We start from the raw sequence: 20651 nt of genomic DNA, 5'->3' as shown, positions 1-20651 counted from the left end.
TTTTCTGTTATAGGTCATTTATTAGTGAGACTTCCCTACTTCCTGCCTCCAAGGTTGTAGTGTTGGTGAACTGTTACACACAGCATTGTTGCTGCAGCGTAAGCGCTCAACTGCACCGATTGGCACAAGTGATTCACTGCGTATCGTCACCAGTCTGCAATTTTCCCCAACTTCAGCAGCCTTTTGGCAACTTTCCTGCCAATCCCATGACTTTTCCAGTCTCATCAAAATTCAATTACAATTCCCAGTTCTCCAGGTTGGTATACACACTGATAAATTCTGAAAAATACTCTTCCAAATAACTTAAAAATAACCTCTGAAAACCTGGAACCTTGTGCAACACCAGTAGCAACAAGAAAAATTAAAAACCAGACCGCAGTAGAAAAGACTTGCATTTGAAGAGGGACATTAAATAGCACCAGACTGAAATTTACAGCAGAATACTAAAAGCACTGCAGGAGTAACTGCCCCTTGACAACAGGTTTGAGGCAAAATGTAATTCAATCACGGTTAGATTCTCATTTTCGAAAGTATTTAGGTATAGAAGCTACTCCATAAAAGTAATTAATTGCAGTAATTTAGTTACTTGTAAATAATTACTATATTTTACAGCTGACCTCAAGACATACAAAACTTATTCTTTTTCCTCACTACTCTGGAGAGCAGTACAATGCATGTGTGATGCAATGAACCAGGCCTCTAAAAGTGTCACAAATCTGAAATTGGAGTTAGCACGTGTGGACAAGGCAGAGGGGAAGAGACGGACACCATGCACTACTTACAACTACACTTTAATGACAGGAAAACCCCTGGAGACATTCAAGTGCTCATACGCATTGTTGTCCCTTTCTAACTAACTCGCACTAACTCCCATTTCAGTCATGTACCAATTAGCTCAACATTCTATGCTTGTCACAAACCATATAATTGCAAAGACTAGCAAGTATGTTTGGCAGGTCACTGTGCTGAATCTATTGACTTGTGGAAACTTTGTTGCCAGTGCTATTACTTGGCATAGCCTGTAACATTAAGCCGACAAAATGTTACAGTAACTACATAATTTCTTTAAGCCGAATTAGTGCTTGTGACTGATTTACATTATGTTCTCTGTAGTACTGAAAGGAGCTATCACATAGCTCAGATATAAGAATGACCAGCCTCGCTGGCTAGCCATGAAACTGAAGAAGCTTTCAGACGGAAGAGTAACCAATGTTTAATGTGTTCAAATTTTTAATACATCTACCCAGTTGAAGAGAGACACACCCAAACACAGAATTTCATATGTACATAACTGTAGCATGAATCTTTCGATCATAAAACATTTTTCACGATTCAGCTGGGAAGAGCACTGGACCTACAGCCTCCAGACATGGTAACGTTCAGCCTCATGATTAACAACCATCTGCCAAGTGCTAGAGTAGGATAAAGAATAGATATACGGAGGAATGGCTTGCAGGGAGCCTCAGAAGATTGGAATGTAGTTGTCAATCTTGGTACGATGGCGCTGGGCAACACATTCTGCAATCCACACGATGTTGCGGCATTCTTGCTCTTTCAGCTTGACATAGGCATAGAACACACCATAATGGAACTGCTGCATGAAGGCGTTCACATTCAGCATCACCTGAAAAGCAGTCATACAGAAGTTGTCCTTCGGATAAACAGCATAAACACAGCTGGGCTGGAAAAAAGTGTGAAAAAGGCGTGAATGGGTGTAAGAAATAAAAATTTGGTGGTTCTTTTGTGTCCTGAACTGCTTCTTGCCAGAACTTCCTGCCATTTTCAGAACATCCAATATATCTAGAGCAGGGATTCTCATATTAAGTTTTGCTACATGTCACAATGGGTTCCGGAGCCAGTCAAGTACAATTACGGACTGCACATAACGGGTTCGCGCTTAATGAAAAGGATCTACAATAGTTACTACCAAAATACAATAGAACCTACAAACAAATTGTTCGATGAATGTGACTAGAACCATCTGTTTTGTTAATTGTTTGAGTACTTTTTAGCATACTGTTCTACGTGGGCATGCTGCGGATTGGGGGATTCCTCCTTGTGCCAATAAATGTGTACAGATTCTTTGGGCAGAAATGTTTGAGAACACCTGATCTAGAGTACGAAGATGATTACCCAGCTGTCTGATCTTTTGATTTTTTGAGCGCTAGTCAGAAGGGTAGGACATTTTTGTTGAGCCTTTCTACTATGTTTCCAAAGCTACTTTATTTGAAAGTGTGCAACATAGCTAATAAGCAAGTACACACACACAGCAGTATACTACATAGACAGCTATGTATGTGAGACAACAGGCAGATAATTAGTGTGATTCTGCCAGATGAGGGATGGATACCCCTCACATTCAACTCTATAATGCAAATCCACTCCACTCATTTTTTCTTTTTTTTTTTTTAATTGAGGGTTTACGTCGCGAGACAACTGAGATCATGAGCGACGCCACAGCGGTCGGTCTGTGGATTGCTTTTGCCCACCTGAGGGTTCTTCAACGTGTGATGAAAGCTCATCACACAGCACCCCGTATTTAACGTCCCTCGCGGAAGACGGCGTGTCTAAGCAACTTGTACACTGCCACCAAGTTGCTGGCGTCCTCGGCCGGGTTCGAACCCGCGATCTCAGACTCCACTCAATTGCAGGCTGTATTAGGATATATGCTGGACTGTAAAGTGAACGGTAAATCTTGCATTTCGGATGCTTCAGACACTGTTCAGCTGTTGTACACTGAGCACTTTTCTAGCAATTGAATTCCAAAGATTTCCACGCCAAGCAAAACTTGCGGACTCTAAGATGTAGCATGCCTGAGGCAACTCGCATGCCATCTAGTAAGAACTCAGGCAACTGGGCTGGCCAGTTGCTGGGCTGTGGCTAGCAGCATTGTGCGCTTCTATGTCGAAGATGTTGGTGCACCCTGAAACACAACAACGTAGACCAGGCATCCAAAGAAATCACCTGGATGCAAGGTTTTCCACACAGCAACGATAGCAAAGGAACTTTTGCAGCTTTCAATGTCTGGTCACTACTCACGCCAAGCCAATGCATAATGGCAGGGAGCAGACGACACAGAGACGTGGAGAGATGGTGCACATCACATAGATGTTCTTGCAGTCAAAGCGTACATGGTGGAGATGTGAAAGGAGTACATACCATGTTGTACTACAGCATGGCCTAAAATCGCACATATACACCGACCTAATGGCTGATGGACGAGGAACACCTATTGGAGAGGCAATTTACAAAAGTTGCACAGTCCTGACCCTTTATTTCAAGCTGATTGGCAATTAGATAACTGGCCACGTGCTTGATACCATACCTCACAGTCTCTCTGACCTGTTCGTAACTAAAATGGTGGACAGTATGACAGGACAATATGAAAACAGTATGGATCAACCGACAAGTACACAGAGAACCACCGCCGCTTAAGTGGGTATTGAATGCATTAAGTTTAATGGCACCCCCGTCGGGGACACAGCTTGGGTACTTTTAAAGTGGAGCTACAGCTTACACAGGTACGTCTTAACGAGGTTTTGCTGTATTGATCAGTGAAATAGTCTTTCAGACTGGAACAGAGTGGAACATCATATCGGATCAGATCACCTTATTTATGCAACACTGCTATGTCAGAGAAACTGGATTGGTCTAGATTGAAAAAGATATCACTAGTGACGTACCACAACTATGGATTTTGCTGCCACTTTTATCAATGCCATCTATATAAATAGGGGCATGTCAGGAAGATGCAGAGCTGCAGATATAGTTGCTGACAAGAACTGACAGGCCGGTAGAGCAGCAGAACTGCTTTTTCATACCCGGCAACAGCTGCCGATATGAACTTTAAATCACATAACATGAGGAGAGTGGCATTCAAGTCAAACTGGGACTTTTCCTCTCACAACGGTAAAGCATTCTTCGACGGCAGAAATAGGTTTTATTTCTTGATGCATTCCCCAGCTACATACTTTTACCAGTGCCTTCCTGCACAGAATAATAAATGAACCAATATGTATGAAAAATAAAATTCTATAAGAACATACATCAGTGGCATCATTTTGTTGAGATCACAGTCCTCACTATGCCCAACATCAATGACGAAATATATCAGTTAATGCGGAGAGTTTGGTGAGTTGGTACATACTCAAAACGATAAAGCGTCTGTGTTTGTCTGATCCTTGTCCTCGTTGTTGCGCTGTGTTGTTTTGAGTGAAACGGATCATTTTCGCGTAAATGATGGCAGAGCCGAAGTTGAAGCTGATTTTGTATTTACTTACGAAAGGTTTCCTCAGTGCATGAAACGAAAGCGTATAAATTTAACGGAATATATTTAAAAAAATGAAATCCCCACTTCGCTGTTCTAACTAACACCTTCTTTATGGTGATGGGGAAGGCAGCTGGGGACTGTTGCAAAAGTCACTGCTATCGACTTCCAGCCATTCTGTCCTGTGAAAGATCACTAACTTTGTGAACTACTGTAAAAGTGGTTCATTTCACGGTCTTAATAATACCCAAATTTGTATGGAAGTGGACAGAAGCAGAAATTGCGGGATCAGGGAGATCGTGGGTTCATAACACTGCTGGCAGTGTTTGTAAGGCCTCTACATGCCAGCTGGCTTATACAGGCTTACTGTGAACTCAATCTCTTGACAATGACATACGTGCTGGTTTTGTGAAAGCAGGTATCGGCAATGCAAAGTGATACAGTATGTGAATAAACTACTCATGTTGAAGTGGCATTTCAATCAAGTTGACGAGAACAAATCTGTGAGAATAAAGACTGTCAAGTAAGTAAATTTGTCTTTGTGGGGCTCATATCGTCGTGAATTTCAATGCTCGTACTTTTTCATCCCCGCCGCCTAGGTATATTTCGCGGAACCTTGCTTCGAGAAAAAAGTTCAATTGCGAAAATTTCTACTTTTACAGAAATGTTCCAAGATGTCCCGGATCCCTCCTTCCCTCAAGAACAGTTTTCTTCCGAGTTACTTACCCTGCCATTAAAACAGGCTTTCTTTTTTTACTTCTGTGTTAGCGCTGCAAAGCAACAGTAGCTATGTGCAGCATACAGATGCGAGCAAAATCGCTCCATGAGGATCGGAGTTGAGTTCATATGCGTCTTGCTATCATGTGTAACAACAGTTAGTCCAGTTTCCAATGACTGCAGCATTATTGTCATCCTAGTTGGCACTTTTAATATGCAGCCACGCAGCGCCGAGAAACTATGTCGAACTATCGTCACGTCGCACTCCTCGATTATTATTCTCATCACACGCGACCATGATCTATGGTATATCGTTGACTACCACAAACAGAAACCAAACAAAGAAGAAGAAGAAAAAAAGGTGTTCGAGAGACACCTTTTGGCTGTACATGCAGTGGCACAGAAAACACCGGTGTTCAGCTCAATGCCAAAAAATTTCTATATCTAACCAGAATTTCACCGAACTGTTGGCCTCGCACAAATCTTCAGAGTTCATGGGCAATACACTACAGCCACGACTGTGTGGACGATGCATGAAGCATACCATAGTTTTGCGTCTGGCTGGGGTGAACTTTAATGGCGGCTGCACACAACAGTGTGCTGGTTCCGGTTTGTAGAGACATATTCGCATATGTGTGTACCTTCAGAGCTCCACGCGTCGCTTTGCAGCTACTCTACAATTCATATTCGTCGCTGCTACCGTAACGTACAAATTCCAGCAAGCAGCCTGCTTAATAAGCTGCTCAGGATATTCGAAAAAATTTGAATATTCAACCTTATACAAATATTTGAAAACTTTGAATATCACATTTTCGAATATGAATACGAATTGAATATAGCAAATATTCGATTTGTATTGAAAACATTCGAATATTTGCACACTTTTACTTTTTAGTTACCGTATTTACTTGAATCTAGGCTGGTCCCGACTCAAGGCTGACCCCCGGAAATCTGATTGCAAAAAAAAAAAAAAAGAAAAGAAAAAAAAGAAGAAAGAGAAGGAAAAAAAGAAAGACTTCCTCGAATGCAAGTCGATCCGCATAAAGTTATGAAGAAACGCAATAAACACGCATTTATTATCAATGCTCAGCATGTCACTCGTGGTAGTCGTCACTAGACTCCTTGTTGCTGCCCTCCCCCTACAGCGCACTACCCAGTTCGCAAGCTGACTTAGCGGTGCATTCTTTCCTCCAGCGGCACATGTTCTTTTCGCTGATGCCGAATTCTCGCTGTAGCTGGAGGTTTGAATGACTTTGAGTTTGAATACCACAGTGTTGTGGCATCGCATGACTGGTGCCATACTGTCGTGAACACGTTGTAAGTGCAATAATGACTGGGATGTGTGCTGTGCGTAAAGATAGCGGAACTGGATGGAACCTGACATGGTCGCGCTGACCGCGTCCTCGAATCTAAGCTGGACCCATCGTTTGGTACCCAGAGATTTTGAGAAACGTATCGGCCTGGAATCGAATAAATACAGTAGTTCGTCCACTGTGGTTTCACATGGTGCTAGAATCGTATAGGCTGAACATGTCCAGTATTTAATTCAAGTTTCTCATTCCACAACACCAACTAATTGATGGTCTATTACGAACATTCTCATAATCTTTCGCTTTATTATATCGAGCGAAAAATTATGACAACACAGCATGGAAACATGGCAATGGTTTAAAAAATGAGAGAAAGAGTGATAGTGTTCGGACCTGCATTTTCCAGCCTCTCATATTCGTAATCCTTCTAGTGGGCGAGATCTTATCCATCACTTTATTATTGCCTGACCGCAACAAACTCAAGCAGTTTCATCCTTCAAACAATGCATGTCAGGAAAAGGTTACCGCTTGCAAAACAGAAGTGAAACTGTATGAATACGAGATGTGGCTACTGCTCTGTGATCACCTGCACTGCCCGCTGACTAAATGCTAAACGACCTATACATGCTAAATGACCAGGGGGCTCAGTCAACACCACCTAGATACAGAAAGCCTGCACGCTCATCGACATGATGTAACAATTAAGAGTCAGCCAATCAAGAGTGTGTTTTCAAGGGTGGCAGCCAATCACAAACGTGCCTTCAGAGGTCATGTCTATAAAGACAAACCACCACCGTCGTCCGCCAGTTGTGATTGAACGTCCCCACGTACTAAATGGGAAAACTTGGAAGCAAAGCACAAAACAGTCTGAATCTTTCTCAAAACGGATTTTCTGGAACGCTTCTTATGCTTTTTGTCTAAATATTTAGGTCTGCAGGTTCCAGGTGAGCTGCAGTCATTTGCAAGTTCTTGAATTCGCTGAACAGTGAATCGAAGTAGAAAGAGGAAGTCTGACTCTTAACGTCCACGTAGCGAAGGAGGGAAAGGAAGCAATGAGCAGGCTTTATGTATCTAGGTGGTGTTGGCTCAGCTGGAGTTCACTTTTAACGGCGCAATGTTTGCTGCAGATTCCTGCTACTATTCTGCGAAAATGTAGCAGGGTTGGCCCCTTGGTGCAGCAATCGCATCACTGCAATGAGGGTAATAAAATAGGCAGGACTCTATTGGCTGTGTGTTCCTGCCCTTCCTCCGTCACTCCTTCACTCGCATGGATGCCCTTCACTTTACTTTTGAGTGCTTCCCGTAATGCCCTGCCTGTTTGCCCATGTGCTTTTGGTTTACCGTTAGATGAACACGCATGGAGTGACTGTACTGTGTCATATTCCGGAGTTTGTAAGCAGGGTTTATAGTCTTTGCATTACACTGTTCCAATGAAACCCGGATACTGTAAAAAGTAGAAATTTAGTGAGGACTTAATTGCCGCGAATTTCGTGATTGAAATATAGGTAGCCGGGGTGAAAAAGTATGAACACTGGAATTCGCGATGATATGAGCTCCACAAAGACAAATTGACTTAGTTGATGACCTTTATTCTCACAAATTTATTCTTGTCAAACATTTCCATAAATGAAATGCCACTTCAACATCAGTAGTTTATTCAGATTGTGGATTACTCTGCACTGCAGACACCTGCTTTCACAAAACCAGCACTTATGTCATTGTTATGGTATTGAAGTTCACGGTAACCCCCTATAACCCAACTGGAATTTAGAGGCTGGCACGTAGAAGCAGGTTAATTCTTGTTGTTTACTGTCAGCAGTGTCATCAGCCCCCGATCTCCCCAATCCCGTGATTTCCGCTTCCATCAGCTTCCACACGAATTCAAGAGCTTAAGGTCCTGCGAAATGCCTCGAAACACGCTCACACATGAATTCGCGAATTATTAAGACAGCGAAATTAACCACTTTTACCATGTGACAAAAACTTTCGTAGTTCCCGCCGAACTTCGCTATAACGAGGCTTGACTACATTCCAACTATTCAAGTTGGGCATCTTGCAAATATTCAAATTCGATTTTAAATTGAAATAAATAATTTAGAGTTGATTTGCAATGTTTTTGAGATATTTGTATTTGATTGAATTTGGAAATTTCAGTGTTCGCACAGCTGAAACAAACAAAACAAGCACTGGACAAACAAAGCAGCAAGCTTTCAGCACAAGCTGGTGTTCTGTGCTGACTGTAAGGATAAGTTAAAGAAAACTGAACTTGCACTCAAATTATACTGAATCATCAAAAATTGTAAATTGTGAGCAGATAGATATTTGGGCAATTAAAGCATATTTGTTCAACTGGTACACAAACTTCGTTCATCAACAAACTTACAGGTCCTGGAAAACTAGGTGCTTCCAACTAATGCTTTCAAATGATAAATTTTTCTCTTTGCCGAGCAGAATCACGAAGGTTAATCTATTGACCTGCTACAGTCAATCTTGGTTACAAGTTTGCAGTAGTCTTGTGGAAATCTTCAACAGATACAACAAACAAATCGGTTTCTGCAAATGCAAACCCCATTTAATCCAGGCTGTCTGTCACCATATATACTTCTCCTCTTGGACAGCAAAGATGCACGATACCTGGAGTGCATGCACTCAGAAGATGTCACATGATCTCTCTAGCTTCGAGTTGTGACCAATCTCGCAGTAGCACCTTCTACATTTTTAAGTGTGCCGTACGTGCTGCACTCCCACATTCGGTCTTTCTGTTGACATCATGGAAGCTAACCCACGCCTGCGGTGCAGCTGTAGTGGCACGGCATTCCAAGAAAGATGAGGGATGCCAAGTGCGCACGCTCCACCGCCATTAAACCATTCTCATGCCAACCGTCAGCCTGTGTGGTTGTCCCTTCATTATCTCTCGTCGCGACAACCCACCAATTGGTGACCCGAACTACCCTGCTGATCCAACATTTACACACATCCACGGGAAAGCGAAAGTGGCTACGAAAGCGGCCGTTATAAATGGGCTCCCTAATGGTAAGCATGAAGTTGCACAAGGTTATCAGCGGCTTAGCTGGTGACAAAACCACCTTGTATGGAAATCAAGCGTAAAACCCTGGAAAGGTGTTTCAAGAGGGCTGGGCTGTTCACCCATACCTGACCATGGCTTGTGGGGCTTGCTATGACACTAAAGGGGGCTATAGCGGGTGTGATAACGACAAACATCACCAGGGCAAAAACTTCAACTGCTTTTGAGGACTTTATGACTGCAGATGATGTGCAAGCGATAGTGTATTTAAGCAATAAAGCATCGCTCCTGAGATACAGCCCACATTAGTGGTTGACATAGTCTCAGATGACCGGGAGAGACTGTCATCACCTCCAAGTGCCACAACAACGGAGGCGCAGAAGTATCCGCTCGCTTCATTATTTTGTGCACACAAAGGCGTCCGACGTGACCTACACTACTGTCTATCAACAAATCAGTACAATAGGGTACTTCCAATAAAAACAATATCTGATCGGTTTCACGTAACCTTGTTCAGCGTCTAGTTTTGATGTAGCTACCATTTCCTGCCATCTCCACTTCTAATTAACTTCGGACATAACAAACACGTTGCACATGACAGTCAGGTTTGTTTTAACCAAATTTTCTGTACTTGTATTGCAGCTCATCAAGGGGAGAGGGCCAAGAAGAGGAGTGGGAGAGAAGAGCACCAGGAGAGGAGGGGACTAACATGGTGATGTGGCTGGAAGGAACGTAATGTTGGGTTGGGATTAGGAGAGTTAGGATGTTTGGTCCGTGTGCGACATACCTGGTGTATTCCTGTATGGACTGAGTGCTCCTCGCAATATAATATCCGTGCAACAAAATAAACAAAGTCTACCCCTCGGCATTGACAGGTGTCGTAGCAAGACAAGTATAATGTGCTGTGCAATTTCAGAATGCACTTCAGAATAGCACTTCTTGTCAGGACTGGTATATACCCTACATACTACATCCTGGTTCCCTCTCTCTCTCAAAAAAAGAAAAAAAAAAGGGAAAGAAAAGTCGGACTGTTCGTCTCAAGGTTTAGGAAGCGCACCTACCTCATGCTCAAAAAACTTGTCTTCCAGCGTCTTCTCATCAGGGTTGTTTCCTGCTCCACCGAACAGCACGCTGTATTGCTGGAATGACAGTTTTGCAAGCTCCAAATTAATTTCCTTATCAATCAAGAAACAGAATAACTTTCCGACAATGAGGAGAAATGACAGGATAAAACAGGATAAGCTTCACAGAAGGACAGTCTCCAACAATATAGATATGTATAACACATTGCACAATTTCATTACTTGAACAGCATCTCCAAACCAAACTAATACAGTACAATCTTGTTAATGCAAACAAAGGGTGCTGAAGATCTGTTTGCACTAAAGGGATATGCTTTGAATGAGGGCTTCATGTGCTTACAGTGCATACTAGTACACAGCTGCAAAGCTACAAAGCGTCACAGCCTCTCTTTCAAGAAAATGTGCTGCGAAAGCAGCGGTGTCCATATGACGGCCATCCTTGCCTACAAGGAGGAGAAACTGGACGAGCTCCTAGACATGTATGATCCCAATGACACTTTTAACTGTGATTAAACTATTTACAAACTACACACTATTTTTTACGAAATTTTTTTTTAGCGAATTGTACCCTAACAATCTGTGGACAGCCATGCGCTGGGGGTAAGCACAGCAAACAACAGTGAACAGTGCTCGTTGGCACCAATATGACTGGCTTCGAGAAGCTACCGTTCTTAGTCATTGGCAAAAATAAGGGTACACGTTGTTTCAAGGTATCAAGGCGCTCCCCTATAGTACGAGTCCAACGAAACAGCATGGATAACACAAACTCAGTTTGAGGAGCACGTCAGGAGACCGATAGAAAGGTTGTTCGTGATAGCAGGCGTGTCCTGCGGTTCGTGGACAACTGGGTAGTTTCATTTGTAATTGACCAAAGGGCGCTGTCCATCTGACGCCGCAAAGCGCATGTGAAAAGACTTCCGTGTGTGACTTCGTTGTGAGACTTCCTGTTCTCACGTACAATTTCACCTCGAAATGGCTTACCTTCAAAGGCTTAACCCTATGGGGATAGGTGGGTGGGCTGTAACAGTCATAACAGTCGAGGTACATCTTGGTTTTGTCAACCTCTAATCACGTAGCTTTCAGCAGAAGGAAAACGGGTAAAAAACACAATTCGCTACTCACAGGATCTAAAAGCGTGGGAAAAGAATTTGTGCACCCTTAAAGGTCAGCTATGCCGATATCCCAAATAGTCGAAACGGTTGTGATATTCTGAAAGCCCACATCCAGCTCTCCCCAAAATGCACCTTCATTCTCTCAGTTCGGTTCAGTACCATGTAAAAAAAATAGATAATTCATTCCGAAACACACATGGGCGCAGCCATTTTTATGACGTAGATGCACCCGAATGGGCATTGTGACGTGTACGCGCCTTCGTACTTGCCAGTGGATTTCAGCTACGGCTTCTCGCGGCTTCACGTATCTGTGCTTGAAGATGGCGGACAGCCGGGTTCCACCGTTCCGCGATAAGTAAACAGTGCAGCAGCTGCGAACTCATTCGCGAACCAACCTCTGTGCGATGTTGTGACTGGAATTCGTCGTTTGTGTTTTGTGAGCATGTACAATTTGTATCAAGTCTCGTCTGCGTTAGCCCCTTTACAGCACTTGCCCATTGTAGAGACTGACGTTTCGACAGCCGTGTTAGCAAGAAAATGCCGACAGCGTTTTATTCCTGCAGGAAAAAATTGTGCTGTGTATTTGAGAAACCGCATACTACTATGGGACAAGTTTTACGTACGATTTATCAATGTGCAACAGCGTCGACGATGGTATGTAACGACGAGAGACGTAAAACGAAATACAAATCACACTTTAAACTTTTTGTGGGATTCTGTGCATTTTCCAGAAGCTATCTTTCCAGAAGCTATCACCCCCACGCTGCGTTGTGTGGCACGCTACAAACTACTGCATTTTATGTCCAACATCTGGATATTGTTTGTAATGAACACCGTCGCACAAAAACATGCACACGAAAGCTCCAGTAGCCATGTGGTTGCACACTATGCAGACGCAAAAGAAGTACCAGAGCACATATTACCACTTAGAAATTGTGTTTTTAGAAATGTGGTGTCTGAAGAGTTAGAGCATAGCATATATACTAGAAATCAGGTGCACCTTATCCTTCTGTACAGTGCTCTTTCAATTCACAACTCAGCCCATGGGGTGTAAAAGTGTTAGAGGCAATTATGTGACTTGTCGTCCCGGGTGACAGCACTGGCCATCCTCGGAATTAATTCCGTGCTCAGGAATTATTGTACAAATCACTTTGTATGTAGGACATGATAAGCAATATGTAAGTTGCAACCTTGTCTGCAGCATTCTCGATGGCCTTTTACCTTTACAGTTTGAGACACGTTACCAAACCATTTAAAAAGGGCACACTTACAGGGGCCGTGTAATTTGAGTTTTTAATTTATAAAAATATAAGTATACAATATGTAATATGAAATTTATATAAAATAAAAATAACATTTATAAAAAGAATTTATAAAAAATAAATGAAAAGGCTTCATGGAAGCAATCCATTAGCATACCCATTGCACATGAAGCACAATTATATATGCTTGGACATCATCTAATTAATCTACTGAACCATATGTGTGGCTGCATACGAAATTTTTTATGCGCATGCTCTACCTTCCTATTCCTACATGTGCACACGAACAACAGTGAATATATGTGAAGTGGCAAAAAGCAATGCTAGACTCTACCATCATTGTGCCCGTTTAACTTTTCCACATTTATTTCTGGTCAACAGGGAATATCTCACTAGAAAAGAAGACATTTGTGCATTGTTTGGCAAGCAAATAAATATATTTATTTACATTTTCCATCAATCAACAATGTTGTGACCTGGTGCAAATATTAATGTCAACAAGGAAAGTACTTACAAATTATTCCTATGTTCTCAAATGCAGATATGACAATTCTGTTTTTGTACCTCAGCACAGTACAGTTTCAAAATTAACAAACTGCACAGCATCAGCAATCTTAAAGTATCTCAAGAGGGGAGTCACATAAAGCTCCAATAATAGACTGTGCAAACAAAGCTAAAAAAAACAAAGTACTTAAAAAAAATCTGAATAATCGGTTGTCGTTGTGATATGTACTACTATGCACAGTTCATGAATGGAACATGCTACCTCATTGCATTCCCTCCATGTGAGCACTAGCACAGGCAGCTTTTTAGGTCGCTCTTTTCGTGTTTTTCTATTGTCTTTTTTTGTTTTCTGTTTTTGCAATAGCAAGCATGGCCATAGTGAAACACAAGCAGCCAAGGAGAAGATGAGACATCTGCAATGCGACTGCTAGCTCTCAACTGATATATTTATTAGCAGACTCTGGAATATACACATATATGCTGCTAAGCAAATGACAAGTTAACCAATAGAATAACAGACAAGAAAAAAGGGTTATATATCTTCCCCTCTGCTCATTCTATTTCACAGGCAGCCCTAGTATCATTTGGAGTGTGTCCGTGCGTTCCCTTTGAGATAATGTATCTCAGACAGAAGCAAATCCAACAGCAGACTGCTTACACGTGCAACTGTCTTGTATTTCTCTAACCACTTGTTATTTAACCGCTGTCTTGAGCTGTGTGTTCTGGAGATTTATGCAGCATCCAGAATCCCTGCAATGTGTTGCCATGTTTCTCGAGGGCATCAAAAGTCTGTCCTTGGCTGCCTGTATTTCACTATATCTCTCAGATACAAACTACCCCATTTCAACACAGTAGAAAACACAGATTTGTAAATAGCATCTGCTGATTGCACTGTACATACCCCTCATATAAAGGATCATAGTGGATACTACGTCTCGTGCGATAATGTCAGGAACACAAAAAAGCTAGATTTGAAACCACTCTTACGTAGTAGTAGTAGTATTTGTGTGAAGCTACGCAATTCCTGTCCTGCAAATAATTTAAACGATATGTTTCATCTGCCAGCGTGATGATCCCCTGAAAAGTAATTCACACTTGGCGGGAACTACCGGTTCTGAAACCTATCCCTGACATGTGTAGCCATCAGGGAAGAAACCCAAGGGCTGCGGTGGAAAAGACAAACACACACGGGCTATGTTCTCAATGTGTGTCAGCTGCTCTGGCTACTAAGAAGAACATGTTCCAAATTAATATAACATGGCTTGACATCATACGCCGGCGAAAGCTAACCAATAAAATTAGTAGTTAAATGTACAATACGTAAACACTTTCCATAACATGACAGTTCCCTTTCTGCATTTATGCGCTACCATTCAACCCACATAAACAGTGTACTGAATTTTTTTATAGCATTACACGTCGTTTGACAGAACTTGAACAAGATTACATAGCACACGATCGAAGTAGAGTGAACATAATTTGCAGAAATAATGGCTAGGAAGCAAGTGAGCTGGTGAAGATGATGCATATGTAAAACCCCGAGACTAGGGAACACAAAGGGACGTGTTTGTGTTTGTCCCTTCGTGTTCCTAGTCTTGGGGTTTTATATCATGCATAATGTGCAGCCTTCCATTCACGCTTAATGGCCGTGGCAGTAATGCATGAAGGCCGCTGCTAAGTTGTGTTGAGAAACACCACTTTATGTTTGCCATGTCTAAATGAAACGTACCTGACCTGATCCAAATTAACCGTTCTGAGTCTGGAACACACAAAGAGAAAAACGCAACACACGCCACAACATTAACAGATAGACAAATGAGCTGTGGCGAGCTCTACCTGGGACAAAGTCAGCAAGTAATTCAACAAAAGTCAATGAGCGCCTGAAATGTAACGTCTCTGACTGGTAGCAGGACGGTCCACGTTCAATTCCTGGTGCTAGCACTGACTGGCTTTTTCATGAATTATTTGTTGAAGTTTTGATGTACTTGAGAACCATTCGTCAACCATTGTATCCTCATGAGGTGATGAGGGTTTGTCATCTCAAAGAGACTCCCTTTCTGCCATGTGTCCTTATGGATGCTCATCACTGCAGAAAAAAAGAAAGAAAAAGCATTTAATGACAAGAAATGGATAGTCGTATTTACTCTATAATGATTGTGCACAACAGAAAGAAGACTTTCGCACAGAAGGCTGTACTTCTTGAGGTCTAACATCAAGTTACAAAATTCCAGAATATATGACATGTTGTAAGGTAGAGAATAAGTAGAGTTATTGAGTTGTCGAGTTGAGTTGAGGGGGGGAATTGTACCCCCTTTTTATTTTATTATATATGATTGTGTAATTATTTTTATGCCTGTAGCAACCCTCGCTCTCTACCTTACAACATGTTTTATATATTCTGGGAGTTTGTAACTTCATGCTAGACATTAACAAGAGCAGCCTTGTGCACGAAAGTCTCGTCCCATTAAAATTTAGATGCTCTCAACAGTCTTCTTTCTGTTGTGAATCTCTATCGCAGCATACCTGCACATTGCTGTTCTACGTACTGTGACTTTGCAGTAAGAGTATGGACTTTGGGTAAAAAGACTACACAGCACTGCTCAGGTATTTTTGCCTATCAAACAGTATGTATGTATGCAGTATGCACACAGTATTTGTGCACCAGACCCACTAAAAATGTAGTGAATGTGGCATTGCCCACGGTAATGCACCAAGTTCAACACAATTATTGTAGAATCCAGGTATTTTAGCTTACATGTCAAGCCAGTACCACATCCAGTGTGAAGTTGTGACAAATAAATAGTTTCGATTTTTCTAAGCTCTCAGAACACAGACAGTGAATTAATAAGAGTAGACAATGTTAACATGAATTCTGGGCTATTCTTCAATTAAAGGTTCACATATAGTAAAGGTACCTTCCTCAATGGACGTTGATGACACTGAAAATTCTAAAACGTTATCAGAGGCGACATCAGCTTCTGTGTGTCAAAGGATTGTATGTCCAACAGTAATCCAACTAACAGTAACGAAAATGTGCAAAAGACAAATTAACTGAACTAATGTAACGTACCTTCTATATCAGACAGTGAAGCTTGTAACAGCCCATCCACAGGAACCAGTGTCCAGACAGCAAAAGTGCTTGAACTGGGAGATAGCAGCTAATCGGAATGGCGACCTTTGTTTTCCACCCTGAAAGCACAGGTTTTAACTTTGAGGGCAGATTTAAAAGTGGTGTCAAGATGTCTGCATGCGAGTGCACATGAAAAGTTGAACATAGGTGAATACTCAAATTATAACATCACACTGTCGTACCTGTTGGTGGAGGTAGACTGCAACTAACGTGCCAGCAATTTCTTCATGCACCAGATGCAAGCCAGATCATTTTTCATTTCCGCCTTCAGCGTGCACCTGTGACAATTCAGAAGTTAGATTATCAATACTATTGTGTTGTTAATCGTGGTTATATCAGAGTAAGCGCAGTAGGACAGCTGCACAATCGATTCAGTAGGCTTGCTATTTTTTGTATCTGAACCTCGACTTACCTTTTTTGCTCTCGTTTTTTGCCTTGATCCTCCGTGGCACGTTCAAAATGTTGCGCGTCGGGCACCTCAGATTTTCATCCGACGATTTCTTGCCGATATTCCAAATTGCCTCTGGAGTCGCGCGTAACCTATGATAACATTCGTTGACGAAATCCTTGCAGTGGAAATTAGCAGGCACCACTGTCAGCCAAGAGCTTCGCACTGCTTGGTCTTTTGGCAGCTTATAAAAGGTAACACTTGAATGCTCCGATGAATTGTTCTAACAGCGTAGCACGTAGCACCGTCGCATCTTCGACAACTTCGCCGTGGCATATCGCTCCAGCCCATAAAAGGCAAGGTCAGAACAAGGAAGTGCACTTTCCAAATGACGCCGTGCCAAAAAAATATTCACATGCTTTGTTTCCGGCTTAGCAATAACATAACAGCTGTTCGCTTATGTACGATGCACAGAGGACGAAACGAAAGAAGCCAAGCGGCCAAGCCAAGAGTCCATGCCAAGCCAAAGACAGATAAACCGAGAGCAGTGACGTCGGTGCGCCCGTGTGCAGGGTTTGCCGACGGTCTGACGGCCGGGCGTGGGAACTAAACAAACTGTTTTCTAAAAAACTACGAACAGTTGGAGCAAGATATTTCGCACACATATTCAGTGTTAGGTAATGAACACACAGCGCGAGTATCGCTCAGTTCTGCGGCACTTCAAAATCGGCATATCTGACCTTTAAAAAACAAAATAAGCAGAAATATTTCTTTTATAACATCAAAGAACGGTATCCAAGGCATGTCTCCACAAAATATAGATAAAATTGAAGGTGACCTTTTTCAGAAAGACTGCCCTGAAAACAACGATTTTCTGGCACCCCTTCGCAATTATGGCGTCATTGTAGACGGATCCCTAAAGGTACGATAACTCATTATATACAAAAGAAAGTCGTAAAAAGAAGCTCTTTCATCTCACATAACGTTTATCACATTTGCAAATCGTGGGATCACATAAAAAATTGGCAAATTTGCGCTACGAATGTCCTCAGAGGCGTTTTCGTGATTTTTTTAGAAATTCGTTTGGGCTTTGCTACCAAATTTAATTGTCTTAAGTAAACCTTCACCTCTCATACGGCCAGGGGCAAAAGTTGCTTTCAGAAGAAAGCAGCCATTCGAAGGATCCAGTGCACCAAATTTGGAAAAGCTGGAACTGCCCAAATCGCGCTAATCTATTTCGAGCATCGCAGACCGAGAACAAAATATCGCAGAGACCTGTGACCAGGCTTGTTTTGCTTCTTTGTGGATCAGGAATAACATTTATTTTTTCCTGAATAAAATGTCAGTGGCACCCCTTAGTCTATTATAAATGACACTACCTAACTGCAGTGCGCATGGTACAGTGCGCGGAACACCCCAAACCTTGAAGCCATCCAGTCAGAGTTTCTGACACCCAATACGACTAGCGTCCTGCAACCGATGGACCGAGGTGTTATCAAAAACATGAAAGTGCCCTTCTTAGACTTCTCACATGTGTCATGCTTAACACCCTTAGCTTTCAGAGATTCCACAAAATCCTGTGGAATGAAGATTCTTTGCGGAATACCTGTTTTTGCGCAGAAGTGAGGGGAACTGACACCGTTCGGTTTTCCAAATTTTCATGCAGTTTTAATGTGTTGGGGAAATTTTCTTCATCAACTGTAAAAACAAAAGCGAAAAGCACAAGAAACAAAGACGCGGTGAGGAGCATCAGCATTGCGAAAAATGAGGAAAGAGGGGCCAGGGGCAGTCATGTGGACAAAGAGCCAACCAACCACGGTCGCGAAAACTCACCCCGTAGGTGCACGAGCGGCTTGAAGCTGCTAGCAATGTCGCATAACCATAACTTGCTCTCTGCATAATGTCACACCTGAGTACAAAAACTGTGCGGGACCACACTCGTGAGTATAAGGCCGCGGGCTTTCATGAAGACGCCAGAATTCTTTTTCGTAAACCTTGCGCAAAGTCTCTTGATCACAGGCGAAAACCAACGATCGACGACCACCTAGCTATCGGGAAGCATCGCATTAACGCAGGAAAGCTGAAACAGGAACAAGAGCAGCAGTCAAGTGATGATGCAAATGCAAGGTGACAAACCCTGGAATGCGTGATGAAAGGCAAAGTAGGCAGAGAAGGCGTGGTAACGGAATTCCTAGAAGCCCCAATCTCTGCCAATATTCCGCTGGAGAAGGTGGACAACCCCAAAACTTAGAAGCTTCCTCCGCCAGCGAGTGACTAACGGCGGCTCAGTACCTCATTCTGGCGCGCTTCGTGTTCGCGTTCCCCAGCTATTTGAAAGACATGTAGCTGCTCTGAAAAACACATTGCGAGGATCGACTGTCTCTGTAATAGTGGACGAGACCACCGATGACAGATCGAAGTCTGTCGTCAAACGTTCTCTTTGTGGAGCCACCGAGCAGCTTAGATGAATGCCCGAAGCCAATCCTCGTCGAAGCGCAGTTCGTTGACGAAGTAGACGCGGGTACCATCAGCCACATCGTAGCCAAGACAGTGACGACGTACGGCATCCAGTCTGAAGATGTCACAGCTTTCATAAGCAACAATGCTGCGTACATGATCAAGGCGTATAAGGAACACGTCCGACCCTTGTGCGAAAATTCTGTACACATTACTTGTGTCACACATACGGTGAACATTGTGGGAGGCACTATGCAGAGCTCTTTTGAACTCGTTGACCAGTTTGTAGTGGCAATGAAAAAAGCTTTCAGATTGTCAAGCAGCAAACGTGCTCTCTAAAAATCATGTCTGGAACAGTGTGGTGGACAGCAACCCAAGACACCCCTGGCGCTAGTCAAGAGATGGCAGAACTCTTAGCTAGAGGCCGTGGAAGTACATTCAGCTTATATTGAGCACTACCCTTCTCTTCTAACGAAGGTTCGAGAAAAGTATGGTGACACTGCGCAAAGCTGGCTTTCTTCAGCAGCTACTTGGTGAGCAACATTCAGAACTAAAGTATAGCATGCGCTGCATCAGTGTTTTTGAAAAAAGAAAAGAAAACTAAGCCTTCTCAAGGCTGCAGAGAGCCAACAGATATCTAGTGATAAAGCCTACAATGCTCTCTTAATATTGTGGGTCTATTTTACGGGTGCAGCGCAAGAGGACTTCGAGAGCCTTTTGCTAGCTGAAAATGTGCCTGGAGATTTTTCAAATGCATAAGGTGTTTGGACCTTCTGCATATCACTTCACTGGCACACGACCGAGAGCACTACAGTGTCATTCCTGGTGTTGCAGCTCACTCAGCCACTCTGTCTGCTGAATGGCAGTTATACCTTAAAAGTGCGGGTGAGTTGCAGGCCAGTGACAACCCACTTTCTCAGTTTCTTTCAAACGAAACACGCTGTGGCCCAGATTTTGATACCATGAGCTTCTGGTCTGGAATGAAAGAGCTCACACCTGCTTTGAGGTATCTGCCTGGGACGTTGTCTAAAAAAAGGCATTCACTAAGTAATCAAAACACATCATATTTATTGATGCTGAAGCACAATAGCTACTTCGACTTGTAAATCAGCTAGTGCTGACTTGTTTTCTTTTTGGTTATCTGGAACCTAAAGACAGCTGCAGTGCTTATTTGGTGTATTATAAGTCAAGACGACAAATAAAATAATTTTTTGTGTATGCCAGGTTCATTTGCAGAGCCGCGGAAAGTTGCTGCGGCATTTTTTTTTCTGCAGAAAAGTAATGGCTTTAGTCATGCTGTGTTTCGAAAGTGGAAGAAAATACAGCGTAACGCCACTTGGTGCACTTCACATCCTTGCAGGCACATGGAAGCTGTGGCAACGATTGCCAAGAGCTTT

General features: G+C 42.6%; 2 protein-coding genes and 1 long non-coding RNA gene across 3 annotated transcripts in view; 1 reads left to right on the top strand and 2 right to left on the bottom strand.

Moving 5' to 3' along the window:
* Positions 1–1197: 1197 nt before the first annotated feature.
* The window catches only part of LOC135378608 (V-type proton ATPase subunit d 1), a 62986-nt gene continuing 43532 nt past the window's right edge, over positions 1198–20651 (bottom strand). Inside the window, exons 7-8 of the mRNA XM_064611684.1 lie at positions 10381–10458; positions 1198–1624 (exon numbers count right to left, since the gene is read on the bottom strand). Of these exons, the coding sequence (XP_064467754.1) occupies positions 1463–1624; positions 10381–10458 (240 nt within the window). The 3' untranslated portion in view covers positions 1198–1462. The remainder of the gene's footprint in view (positions 1625–10380; positions 10459–20651) is intronic.
* Positions 15306–17026, bottom strand: LOC135378609 (uncharacterized). Its single transcript, XR_010418495.1, has 3 exons — positions 16592–17026; positions 16350–16468; positions 15306–15365 (listed from the first exon to the last, which is right to left on the bottom strand). It is a non-coding gene; the product is annotated as an uncharacterized LOC135378609 (long non-coding RNA).
* Positions 17600–20360, top strand: LOC135379061 (uncharacterized). Its single transcript, XM_064612315.1, is given in 6 exon segments — positions 17600–17719; positions 19125–19226; positions 19228–19758; positions 19760–19840; positions 19843–19987; positions 19990–20360. Coding segments are annotated over 6 exon segments (1350 nt in total).

Source organism: Ornithodoros turicata, chromosome 1, assembly GCF_037126465.1.
Source record: "Ornithodoros turicata isolate Travis chromosome 1, ASM3712646v1, whole genome shotgun sequence".
NCBI lineage: Eukaryota > Metazoa > Arthropoda > Arachnida > Ixodida > Argasidae > Ornithodoros > Ornithodoros turicata.
This window is presented reverse-complemented; position numbering and strand designations above follow the sequence as displayed.